Raw genomic sequence first — 13585 nt, forward strand, 5'->3', positions numbered from 1 at the left:
CCAAGAAAGATCATGGCAGATAGTGAGACCCAAAAGCTTGAGCGACAGAACTTCTTGGAGAGGATTGTTGAGAAAGTAGATGGGAGGGTTTTCCAGTCGGTCCTTTCGGAGAGACATCGTAAGAGTGTGAGATTTGTCAGGATTGAAAGACATGTTCCACTTGTTTGACCAGTCTGTGATTTTGTCCAGGTCTGCAAAGAGTGAGGAGGCTGCAGACTGCCGATCTGAGAGATGAGGAATGGAGCGGCAGATAGTGGAGTCATCAGCAAAGAGATAGAGAGGATTTTCCAGAGAGTCGGAGAGATCATTGATGAAGACCAGAACTAGCACAGGGCCCAGAACACTACCTTGGGGAACTCCAGCCAGAACAGGCAGGGGAGATGAGAGAAATCCATTCAGGGCCACACGTTGGCTACGACCAGAGAGGAAGTCCGCAAACCATGAGTGGAGATTTCCATGGATACCATAGGAGGAGAGTTTGGTGAGCAGAGCTGGGTGCCAGACCGCAGAGCTCGAAGGCACGTGATATGTCAAGTGAGACAGCTCTGATTTCCTGTTTGGCATTGAGGACCTCCATCCATTGTTGAGACAGCAGAAGCAACATGTCCAGAGTAGAATGACCTGGTCTGAATCCAAATTGATGATCAGAGATCAAGCCATTGGAGAAGAGGAAGGATTTGATATCTGAAGCAATGATGCATTCCATGACTTTGCTGATAATTGGAAGCAGGCTGATTGGTCTGTAGTTGCAAGGATCTGTTTTTGCACCTTTTTTGTGAAAAGCGGTAAAGTTTGTTGATTTCCAACGTGCTAGCAGATGACCTTGAGCAAAAGAGAGGGTGAAAAGAACAGAAAGAGGGTGAGATAGAGCGGCAGAGCAGGATTTTAGGACCCGTGGGCTGATGCCGTCTGGTCTAGTTGCAGAATCAGAGTCGAGGTTTGATAAAAAAAACTTCTCCACCTTGTCAGGAGAGAAGGATACAGAGTCCAGGAGCAGTTGGGTTCAACTGGGAAAGGTGGGAACAGAGAGAGATGGGTTTGGGACACAAGATTTTGAGGCAAACAAAGAGTTGAGGCATTCGGCTTTGTCACGTGCGGTGTCAACTGTGTAGCCATTTGAGGTAAGGGAGGGGTTGGAGGGGGGACAAACACCAGAAACGGATTTGACCAGACGCCACCAGGATTTGGAGGAAGGAGACAGGTTTGAGAGTTCAATCTTGAGTGTGGAGAGATAGTGCTTCCTGGCACTCCTGAGGGTAGAAACACACTTGTTTCGAGCTTGGTGGAAGGAACTGAGATTGCCTTCAGTTGGATTTGCCTTCCAAGAGGCAAAGGCAAGTTGTTTCAGGGCAACTGCCTCACCACAAGATTCAGTGTACCATGGACGGGAGGAAGGGTAAGACAACTGAAGACGAGATGGGATAAATCTGTGCATGAGAGAGAGCAGTTTGCTTTGGAAGAATTCCCAGGAAGAATTGATGTCAGAGGCAGGAGAGATGGGAGACCAGTCCAGATGATTGATGGCTGCTTGCAGACCGTGCCAGTAGGCCTGAGTGAAATGCCAGACTCGTCGACGCTGAGGAGGCTCTCTGAGAATGGCCAGAGAGATGTCCACTTTAACAAGCACATGATCAGAAGAACCGATTGGAGCAGAAGAAGAGCAGCAGACATTTGCAGGGAAGTTAGTCATAACCAAGTCCAGAAGAGAAGATACTCCATTGACTGAGATCCGGGTCGGGAAATTGACAGATTGTGCCAGTCCCAATGAGTCGCAGAAGTCCTTTGCTGAGGTGCCATGGCTGGTGAGAGATGAACCCACACCCAGCCAGCTGGCATAATGACAGTTGAAGTCGCCACATATGAGGAAGAGAGTTGGGATGGGTAGATAGAAGTTGGTCCATATTATCAGACAGCAAGATGTAGATGGAGTCATCACTGTTTGGTGGACGGTACAACACACATATGAACAAAAGGTGGGAGCGAAGGGGAAGCCGTAGCCAAAGGTATTCCTGGGGGTGAGGTGGAGAGAGGGCAGTGGAGGGTGAGTGAGGAAGAGAGTTTTTTATAAAGATAGCAACCCCACCTCCAGGACGAGGCTCAGGTCTATCATACCGGAGGAGGGAGTAACCTGGGAGAGATACCAAGGCATCAGAGACATCATGAAGGAGGAAAGTTTCTGTTAAGCAGATCACATCTGCTTTGTCAGAAGCAACCTGTATGGAGAGATCAGTCAAGTTTGAGCTAGGCCCCGGATGTTTGAGGTCCATACCGTTAATGAAGAGGAAGGGGGAGCATCGGATACAGAACAGGGGGGGGGGGGGGGTAGGGGTAGGGTAAGATGTGGAAAAGGAGGAAGAGGTAGGGAGAGCTGTTGAAGGTGTGTCAGAGATTTCAGAGATTTCAGAATAGCTTGGAGAAAGGGAAGAATGGGGCGGACAAAAGGTTTGATGGAGATTGGGTGAGGCACAGCGAGGTGTTATTTGAGGAGGGGGAAGAGCGAGGCAGAAGGTTGGGGGAGATGAAGGTGAAAGTTGGAAGGGGGAAGAAGCAGGGAGGATGCTTTGAGGAGGAGGGGTGAGAGGGGAGTCTAGGAGGGGAGGAGCGAGGGAGAGTCTCGGAGGGGAGGGGTGTGGGGGGAGTTTAGGAGGGAGGGGAGGGAAGGGGCAAGGGGGCAGATTTGAAAGGGATGGGTGATGGGGAGGATTTGGAGGGGAGGGGTGATGGGGAAGTTTTGGAGGGGAGGGGGGATGGGGAAGTTTTGGAGGGATGGGGGGATGGGGAAGATTTGGAGGGGAGGGGTGAGATTGGATTTTGAAAAGTGTACGATTCATGGGAAACGAACATTTTTTGCAAAATGAATTTGAGACCTTCGAGTCAAAAATACGTTTGAGGACGCTGAAGGAGGGGTGGAGTTCTGGAGAGTTTAGGGAATGTAGAAAAGAGGAACTGTAAGAGATGGTATTATTATTTTTTTTTGGAATGAATAGATTTCGTGAGCAAGACGAAAGCATCCTTTTGTAGGAGAAGAAGAAAAAGGTGTTATAATATATGAGAGAAAATAGTTGTTCAGGGCAGAGATTATACATTTCTAACCACGTGATCGCGTGATCGCGAACAACGTGAATGAAGAACGAACAAACAAATAAGAACAACAATTAAACGAATAAGACCTGAGAAGGGAAAAAAAATTTGGGTTATTTTTTTTTTTTTTTGAGTAGAGATATTAAACAAGGAGGTATGGGGTGAACGACTGGGACGAAACAGAGAACGAAAATAATTGCAGCGCATTCGACGAACCGCTGAGAGAAAAACAAAACCACAAGGTCGGAGACGGTACGGTCGCCTAAGCCTACGAGTACTAGGCCTCAGAATACTCGATACGCATTAACCGACGATTGTGTATACATGTACGAAAAATTAGCACCGAAAATTTTCCTAAGGACACGCTATAGGTACACACACCGAAAGATAGATACAGTCTCGACAAAAACACAATTGTGAAAGATTACTTAGCTTCGAAAGCGTGAGCGCATGGAACAGCTTCGAAAAGACGTGACCTCGCCGTGATCTCGCGAGATCAATCTCAGTTTGGCCGGGCGGCCAGCTCTAGGAAGAGTCCTGCTTGTTCCAAATTTCTTCCATTTAAGAATTATGGAGGCCACTGAGCTCTTGGGAACCTTCAATGCAGCAGAGATTTTTTTTTGTCGGCTTCCCCAAATCTATGCCTCGACACAATCCTGTCTCTGTGCTCTGCAGGCAGTTCCTTCGACCTCATGGCTTGGTTTTTGCTCTGATATGCATTGTCAGCTGTGAGACCTTATACAGACAGGTGTGCGCCTTTCCAAATCATGTCCAATAAATTGAATTTACCACAGGTGGACTCCAATCAAGGTGTAGAAACATCTCAAAGATGATCGAGAGAAATGGGAGGCACCTGAGCTAAATTTCAAGTGCCATAGCAAAGGGTCTGAATACTTATATAAATGTGATATTTCAGTTTTTTCTTTTTAATAAATTTGCAAAACTTTCTAAAATCCTGTTTTCTCTTTGTCATTATGGGGTGTTGAGTGTAGATTGATGAGGGAAAAAATGAATTCAAACGATTTCAGCACAAGGCAGCAACATAACAAAATGTGAACAAATTGAAGGGGTCTGAATACTTTCTGAATGCACTGTATATTATATATATATGTTGGCCCTATCTCTCAATGGTGAAGAATCACTTTTAAAAATTAAGAAGTTCTGTTATCCGGATCCAGATTCGTATCTTCACCAAAATTGAATCAACTGGTCCTTGTCAGACACCATCCTGTTGATCGAATTTCGTACAAATCCATCCACAACCTTTTGAGATACCCTGTTCACAGACAAACAAGCAAGAAGACGTCATGCAGGGCACGATACTTGCAAAATCCACCCCCCCCCCCCCCCCCAAAAGGTTGCCATTGATCCATCAAATTGTCCATTTCATAAAGATTAAAATTGACGATCCTTTGACCTCAAAAATAGTTTGTTTCCCAATTCAATGAGGCACTATGCAAATGCTGTTAAATGTTCCAGTCGATCAGATGAAAATTGATGATTTTTGAAATGAAAATTGATGATTTTGGAAGTTTGAGCTTGAGTTGATCTTTGACCTTTTGACCTCAAAAATATTTGTTTTCTCAATTTAGTGACTCAATATACAAATGCTGTTCAATTTTCAAGTCAATTGGATGGATGAAAAATTGCGATTTTAGAAATGCGACCTCTAGATGACCTTTGACTTCAAAATCAATAGTCTTCGAAATTGTGACGACCTCTACAGCTTGGTGAAGTTTCATGACGATCGGTTTCGAATTGTGACCTGTCGGCGAGTGACAAACAGACAGACAGAATAACAAACGCAACCGACCAATATACTTGAAAAATCTTCGATTTTGCAAGTATCAAACAAAGACAAACATGGGTGAACATGGGTGAAAACAACCTTAGTCCACCTTGGGTGGATGGAGGTAAAAATACTTGTTTATCATCAGTGATACCCAACATTTTGTTTTTTCATATTTCTCTACAAAGCTTCAAATGCTAGCTGGTGTTGCTTCCAACCAACTTCTTCATTTAATTCCCCATGATTAATGAAAGAAATATTGTCTTGAAAGTGCAAAAGTGTGCATGTTGATGACCTTCATCAAATGAAGTACAACCCCTCAATTAAAGTTAGAGACATGTCAAAATAGTCACTGTAAACATATTAACAATGTAAACAAGTAAAAGTACACAAATACAGTATTTGTAACTCTGATATACCTGTCAAGGATGGGACAGGAGGGCTACAGAAGAACAGCAATCCTGTGATTTAGTGGTGCTGGAAACACTGCCCACCGGAATGCCGTGACATCATCCAACATGAACATGGTGAACAAGTTGAGAAAAGTCTACTTTCAACTCAGCAGAGGGGACTAAATGGAGGAGTTGGAAGCAAATTTGGATGACGCAAACTGAATTGCAAAACATTGTTAAGTATGCCTTTGAGGTTTACCGACAATGCACAAAGTGGTGAGAGAGAAGGTAGGAAACAAAGACAGACACACAAACACCGGCCTTTTATTTATACAGCTATATGGTCTTGAACATGCAAATAATATACTATTTTGGTATTCTCTGTTTTACATCTTGAAAATGCTTAATGCTGCGAATATTATGTCTCAATGAAGGAGTTGAAAAAAAACATTTTTTTTTAAATTATACACGACAAAATTAAATGCAGCACCACAAACTTTCGATTTTGATCAGTGCTACCTAATGATGAATGGACGGAATGAACAGGATGTTGATTGAGGTATGTTAGCCATCATGGGAAGCAAGGGAAAAGCTTTACGTTTCAGGCGTTAACCCTTCCTCATACCATTATTAGTTCTAATTGCCTTCACAGGCAAGAATAGTTCTTCATTCTTCCTAATCAATTGTTTTAGCAGTGATTTAAGGATAGAAAAATGTCCATATTGCAGAGTGAACTCAAGATGACATATAAAGTGTTTACAAGAAAAGAGGTTTTCAATACAATGCTATCATTCTCCAAGGTAATTATGTCTCACCCAGAAGGGGTTGCGAGACTATTGTAATGTGTGTGTGTGTGTGTGTGTGTGTGTGTGTGTGTGTGTGTGTGTGTGTGTGTGTGTGTGTGTGTGTGTGTGTCCACGTCCATATATTTTCACTTTTAATTTTTTTACTCCCTGGAACCACTCGTCTGATCAATGTGAAACTTTAAACATATGAGGGACTCCCTGTGGAGAATATTTTATTGATAACTCTAACGACGTAGGTCACATTGTATGGCAGCCTTATTAGATTAAACAAAAAATAATTGGATATCCTCTCCAAAACCGCTCAACAAAAAAAATTTGAAACTTGGCATATGTCATCAACTCACCATGGGCTGTATAGTGATAATGATTATGTCATCAGGGAAGTGTTATTCCAACCATAATTGGTTGAATCAAAATCCTTAACCAGAAAATCTGAAACTTCATACATCTTATCTATGATCCGAGGTGAGTGAAAAATTACATTTATGATGTCATCGGTCAAGTGGTCTGGTGGCAGCTTGAAAACAAAAACGTAAAAATTCTTCTCAAGAACTGCTTAACAGATCGATGTGAAACTTCATACATATGGTCGACTAGCCATAGGGAATATAGTTTTCAATGTTTTTTTCATACTCATTTTCATTAATGCAATTTAGCCTTAGTGTGCAAAAAAGTAGTCGTTAAATATCCTAATAATTAATCAATTAAATCAACTTGAGCAGCACTTGAGCAGCACAGCACAACTTGAGCAGAATCACTTAGAAAGTTTTTAAAAATTCTCGCATCCGGAGCCATATTGTTGTTGATCTAAATCCGCCACCGACAGTGGTTGGAGGTTATGTTTTCACCCCCATCTGTCTGTTTTTTGTTCATTAACAGGATATCAAAGAAGTTTTGGACAGATTCGGATGAAATTTGGTGGACAGGTTGGGTGTGTGACAAAGACGAAACAATTACATTTTGGTGAAGATCCGGATCCGGATACTAAAAAAAATTAAAAGCGATTCTTCACCATTGAGAGATGGGGCCAAAAACGATATACAGTATAAGCACGATATTTCAAAAAGTTTTGGACGAGTTAAGACAAAACTTGGTGGATGAGTTGGTTAGGTGACAAGAACAAGCCGATTAGATTTTGCTTAAGGTCTGGCTGCTGATCCGGCCTATTGGTGGGATACAAAAAGTAAACTGTTCAGCCTGGCAGAGGTATGCGCTCTACCGAATGCCGTTCTTTCTAATTTGATATTTACTCACTTGACGGACAAAGAGAATTGGCACAGGATCAAACAAAATGGAGGAAAATTGAGGCCGCCCTTTATGGAAAGGACTGATGAACTTGACACGATGGGGCTTTGTCACATTGGCATCATCCTTTACAAAATTCTCCTATGATTTCTCATGACATCCATTAGAAATCTGATGAACATCTCATGAGATTTCATGACACGGTTTTCTTAAGATGTCTTGGCTAAATACTGGCAGGTTCAGATTTTAAAAACTATTTTCATTCAATCATAAAAGGACTTCACAGTAGGATGTATTTTAAGAACTGTACACATCGTTATATTAGGATTATATAGAACGAGAAAGGAAGTGCAAGCACATCATTAATAACAGATGCAAAACAAAGGACATGATATTTTGTTCAATGTAATTAGGATTTTTAACATTTCCATTCCAACAACTTACAAAAGCTTCTGTCACCAACAATATTCCACATCCAATCCCAACCCCTCACCCCACCCTTTTTCCCACATCCCCACATCACAAACCAGCCTCAATATCCCACATTCTTAATACACATACCCACCGAGTCAGCCCACCTGCGAATTGTACGTAGCAGAGTGGATCTCGCTTCATTATGAAAAGTAATGATGATCGATGCTGGTGGCAGATCTTCAGAATAGTTCAAGGTAGAACAGCTTGGAAGGGAAGGGAATAAGGTAAACACATGAGGTGCCAGTGTAAAAGGTTTGTGGAACCAAGTGCCAGCATGGAATGATTCTGGGTGACAAGGTGGCTTAAAGAGAGAATGTTCAAGCACTTTGGGGAATTGTGCATGAGAGGTGGTGTTTAGTCTCACTGTGGGTGCCGTGTGTCATGCAGTGCCCGGTCACTCGATAAGCGGTCACTCTCGCGCTGATTGAAGGCATGGAGGCGGTATGGATCGAGGCCAGGCTGCCATCGCGTAGCTTCCAGATAAGCGACCTCATCAAACTCACTATTAGTTTCCTGCCGGCTAGACTGCATGGAGGAGAAACATTTTATGCCACAACATTAGCATTAAATAATAATAATAATAATTCATTTATTTTGTATAGCGCTTTTCCAGAAGCCCAAAGGCGCTTTGACAGAGTGGAAAACATAATGCATAACAATACATGAAAACAACAATTGCAAAAAGACAAGAATCAAGAAAACAAACAGCAGCGATATACGGCATATATATAAGACAAGAATCAAAAAGACAAGACAAGAATCAATAGGGAAATATTTAAAGCAAAAGGAGGGAGAAGGAGAAGAGATAGTCAGGGGTTAAATGCTGTGGGTTGAATGTTGAATGCAGCGTTGAACAGGTGGGTCTTTAGTGATGTTTTGAATGTGGTGAGTGAGGAGGAGTCTCTGATGGTGTGAGGTAGTGAGTTCCAGAGGGTGGGAGCAGCGATGGAGAAGGCCCTGTCCCCCCAGGATCTGAATTTGGTCCGGATGGAGGGGGTCAGGAGGTTGGTACCAGCAGAGCGGAGGTTGCGGGTGGGAGTGTGTCTGGAGAGGAGGTCAGCCAGGTAGGATGGGGCCAGGTTATGGAGGGCTTTGTATGTCAAGAGGAGGATTTTGTACTGGATTCTCTGGGGGATGGGGAGCCAGTGAAGCTTGTAAAGGACGGGGGTGATGTGGTCACGGGTCCGGGAATGAGTGAGTAGACGGGCAGCGGAGTTCTGAATGTATTGGAGTTTATTGGTGATTTTTGAGGGTGAACCATAGAGGAGGCTATTGCAGTAGTCCAGACGGGAGGTGATGAAGGCGTGGATAAACCTCCACAAAAATCTCCTATGGTCTCCAATGAGATCTGATGAGAATCTCATGAGGATGTTTCATGAAGGAATCAAGTACTGATTGAAAGTAACTTGTATGTATATGTTACAGTGGTACAGAAATAAAGTTTATTGACAGTAAATATTTGCAATTTTTCTATTCCAGAAATATTTTGTTTACTGCTAACAGCCCTGCATTAATTTTAGTAATACGCACACCTATTTGCCAAAAAACAATATTGTTGTGGAAATTACTTCTTGTGGATATTTTTAATACAGCATTGATATTTCCTAAGTGAATGCTTAGCATTTAAGCATCAAGGGGAAAAAATGTTTTTGTATACTTAGTCAAGACACGTGTGAGAGCGAACACATCGAACATATAATAAAAGGGAACGGGAGACAAGAGGGGTGGGGGTGGGGGGGGGGGGGGTGGGAAGAGGGCAGTACAACAGTAGGGAACAGGGACATCTGTGGAAGAGAGAGGGCTGGGCCGGGTTACAAGGATAAAATAATTAAGTGCACAATTAGTTAAATATATACATACATATATATATCTCTATCTCTATATATAAAGGAGGAGTGTCTGTGTGTGTGTGTGTGTGTGTGTGTGTGTCTGTCTGGATGTCCGCTTATAACTCAAGAACTACACATCGGAGAAAAGTTTTAGACACAGATTCGGAATCGGCATAAAATCCTGGTGGTTATAGGCTACTTTGTATTTTAATATCAATGGTTTAAAAAACCGCGCCAGCTGCAATTCCATGGTGTAGTTTGTGGCGGCGCTTTTGCCCCTTTCCGATCCCGCGGTTGCGCGTACGTACAGTATACTGTACGTACATATTTATATATTTTTAATGTGCTTTTTATTGTATTTTAAATTGTTTTTTAGCTTCTTTTATTGTTAATTTATGTACTATTGTATTTATTTTAAATATATTTTTAAGGAAAACAAATGTTTTCACGTCCGTGGGAGTGACGTAAAGTCGCACATAATGACAAAATGCGCGCCATTTTTTCGCGCCAAGAACGAATAAACGGTAGTTGAGATTTTATTCGAATTCGAATTCCATTAAATTTCAACTGTTGGAAACAATAATTATTTCAACTGTTGGAAATTGAAATAATTATTGTTTCCAACAGTTGAAATTTAATGGAATTCGAATTCGAATAAAATCTCAACTAAAAAAAAAAACGTTGCGTTTTAAAATTATGACGTCATCAGCGTATTTCGGAACGTTAATTTTTCAACTTCATATTCGGAATCAGTACGTCCCAGAGCAACTACAGCACACCTTAAATGTTTAAAAAACTTTCGGGTTTTAAAATTATGACGTCATCAGCGTATTTCGTAACGTTAATTTTTCAACTATGCCGACAATGACTTCCGACTTCCGGGTTCGGAATGCGGGACCAATGCCATTTGACAGGGAATAAAAAATAAATGCGACATTCAATTGACGACAATGACTTCCGACTTGACTCCCCCCTCCCCCCTACCCCCTCCCCCCTCCCCTCCCTCCCCCTTCCCCCTCCCCCCTTCCCTCACCCCTCCCTTCCCCCCATGCCCCTCCCTTCCCCCCTCCCCCCTTGCCCCTCTCCCCTCCCCCTCCCATCCCTCCCCTCCTCCTCCCCCTCCCCCCGCTTCTCCCCTCCCCCCTCTTCGCCCCTCCCCCCTCTTCTCCCCCTTCTCCCCTCCCCACCCTCTCGTCCCTGCCCCCCCCATTCCCCTCCCCTCCCCTTCTCCCTCCCCCTCCCCATCCCCCCCTCTTCTCTCCACTCCTCCTCCCCCTCCCCCTCCCCCCGCTTCTCCCCTCCCCCCTCTTCACCCCTCCCCCCTCTCCTCCCTGCCCCCCCCGTTCCCCTCCCCCTCCCCCCCCTTCTCTCCACTCCTCCTCCCCCTCCCCCTGCTTCACCCCTCCCCCCTCTTCTCCCCTCCCCACCCTCTCCTCCCCGCCCCCCCCGTTCCCCTCCCCTCCCCTTCCCCCTCTCCTCCCCTTCCCCCTCCCCTCCCTTCCCCCGCCCGGCAATGCCGGGTACTTCCCATGGCCAGCTGTACGTGGGCTGCTCGAGGGTTGGAAAACCAAGCAATCTTTATGTCTTGGCACCAAGTAGGAAAACCAGAAATGTTGTATACCAAGAGGTTTTGAGAAATTGACAATTGACAAAACGTCATGGAGGAAATGTACTGTGATATTGCTCTAAAATATACATGTTCTTTTCATCATATATTTGTCTTATTCTTATTCAACCCGGGCGAAACCGGGTACCTCAGCTAGTACATATATATATAACTACGGTTTTGAGTTTGGCACATATTGATCATTAAAGGTTAAAGGGTTGCCCCCCATAGTTAGTCCACGAGCAACACGTAGGCCACCTGTAGTATTAGTTATGTCATAGTATGTGTAAGTATAGGCCATTTCCCCTAGTAATATCTGCGTTGTGTAAAGACATGAGTTTAGGTCCCATTCATTTTTGGGTCCACCCTCCAAGTTCCACCTCAATGGGCATAATTGATCCCACGCCCCATTTGGCTGATCCACTCAGTTTGTTACGCTTTGGCTGCCAGCAGCATTCGCTGCCCTTTGTTCGCTCACTCATCGAGTACCACGAGGTAGGCCTGAATAGGAGGAGGAGCGAGGGTTCGGGGTGGGGCGGCGTCAAGGCAGCGCGTCAGAGGTGATGACGGTAAAGGCCACCAGCCAACCAGGGCTCTAACGGCATGACATGACAGGGCATGGTAAGGCACGTCTGGTAAGTGCTAGAAGGTTCGCGGGGCGTGCCTGTAAAAGTCTTTGCACAAAGCCCTTGAACAGGACTCGGTCAGGACTCGCAAGGAGAGAACACGAGGGAGAACGAGGAGGACTGATTGGCATGAGAGAACTCGCAAGGGGAGAGCACACGCGAGAGGACTGTGAAGAACGTGATTCGCAGCGCTCGATTTGGAGGCATTGCACTATATCTCAGTATAACGTACGCGCCGAAGGAAAGGCAGCCAGACGCGTCGGTGGCAAATAGCGCTTACTCAGCCACGCGAGTGAACCCGGCAATAGCTGCCAGTGATAACCGCCAACCGCCAGAGCTCAGACCCTACCGTTCGCCCCGTATTATCCCGTGTGCGCCAAACGACACGCAGAGAGCTCCTGCCCCTCTACTTACCTTCTGCACGGGACGAGCCGTAGACCGGAGGGAGCTGCACGGGAGCCATCCTTGGACGCGGACCATCACCCTGCAGCTGCAAGCCCTGTGTGAGTGTGTCTGTGTGTGACGGGCCCGTTTGTCCTGGGGATTAAGTTAAGACTGTTTTTAAGGCTGCACTGTGTCCCCCTTTTCTCGGAATCATTGTAAATAGTGTGAATAAATTCTGTTCTTCCTTTTCCAATTCGACCGTATTTGTGATTTATCCATTGGCTAAGCGTGGTACGAACGAGATCGCTAGAACTGGGGTCACCATATGAACGGCACGGATCGCGTGTACGCACCGCTCGGCGTCTTAGCACGCGTGATTCGTACGGGGCTTATTTCCTCGTTTCAGGGCAGCGCGAGTAGTTAGGTAATAGTGATTCTAGTCCTACGACCCTATTTCGCGCTGTCCGGGAAGGACGTCATAGGTCCCGGGTCCCGTCGGCCAGTCAAAGACAAGGGGACTAATCCCACCTTGGTAAGGGGAGAAGGCCGGCGGCGAGATCCGCAACAAATATATATATATATATATTGTTATGGGGTAGAGGATGAAATACCAAAGTAGAGGTACGATCATATAGTAATAACATGGACTGTGGACGCGTCGGAGACATTTCGATGTATTTAGCAGGGAAACTGGAGCTTAAGATTGTTTATGTATTCTTCACATGGGGGGTGGAGCTATGTTAACAAGGTAGGGATTTAAGTTAATTTTCCTCAGTCTGTGATTGCCCCCTGTGGTTTTCCCTACATTTTTACAATTACAACAAGGCCGGCCATAAAAACGCATGCTCGTTTTAACAACAACAACAACAATAACAACAACCACCCATTGACCAACAATAACAGACATAACTGCCGACAGAACCACAGAACATTCCTGATTGGGCTAAACCCCGCCCCACCACTGAGGACAGGACCTGAACATTTGCCGATAAGGGATCGTGCGATCTTCGTCATTGGTCGAGAAGACGTGGGGTGTTTCGAGGGAGCTCGGCCGTTCGTCGGCGTGACATCAGAGCTAGTAGGTTCGAGAGCAGAAAGAAGAAGACTGTGAATATATATCTATCTATCTATCTATCTATCTATCTATCTATCTATCTCTATCTATCTCTCTCTCTCTCTCTCTCTCTCTCTCTCTCTCTCTCTCTCTCTCTCTCTCCTCTCTCTCTCTCTCCTTTGTTCTCGGTCGGTCGTTTGTGTGCTGGCTCTTCTGGCTCGGTGCGCTGGTGCTGAGAGAGCTGTGTGGAACTTTTGCGATTGTGAGGAGGTGTTAGTGGTAGTTTGTGGGGCTCTTGG

General features: G+C 44.8%; 1 protein-coding gene across 11 annotated transcripts in view; it reads right to left on the reverse strand.

Moving 5' to 3' along the window:
- The window catches only part of GALNT16 (polypeptide N-acetylgalactosaminyltransferase 16), a 68847-nt gene that overhangs the window by 44333 nt on the left and 10929 nt on the right, over positions 1-13585 (reverse strand). For 10 of the 11 annotated variants that reach the window (XR_013621140.1, XM_068133546.2, XM_078766939.1 and 7 more), the window contains 2 exons: positions 8152-8312; positions 7892-7990 (listed from right to left, as the gene is read on the reverse strand). Coding sequence is in view for 10 of the 11 variants with exons in the window: in XM_068133546.2 (XP_067989647.2) it covers positions 7892-7990; positions 8152-8312 (260 nt within the window). In the remaining variant the exon portion in view is untranslated. Of the gene's footprint in view, positions 1-7878; positions 7991-8151; positions 8313-13585 lie in introns of all 11 variants that reach the window. The other variant, XM_068133581.2, reaches the window with a different exon arrangement.

Source organism: Myxine glutinosa, chromosome 1, assembly GCF_964187855.1.
Source record: "Myxine glutinosa chromosome 1, kmMyxGlut1.1, whole genome shotgun sequence".
NCBI lineage: Eukaryota > Metazoa > Chordata > Myxini > Myxiniformes > Myxinidae > Myxine > Myxine glutinosa.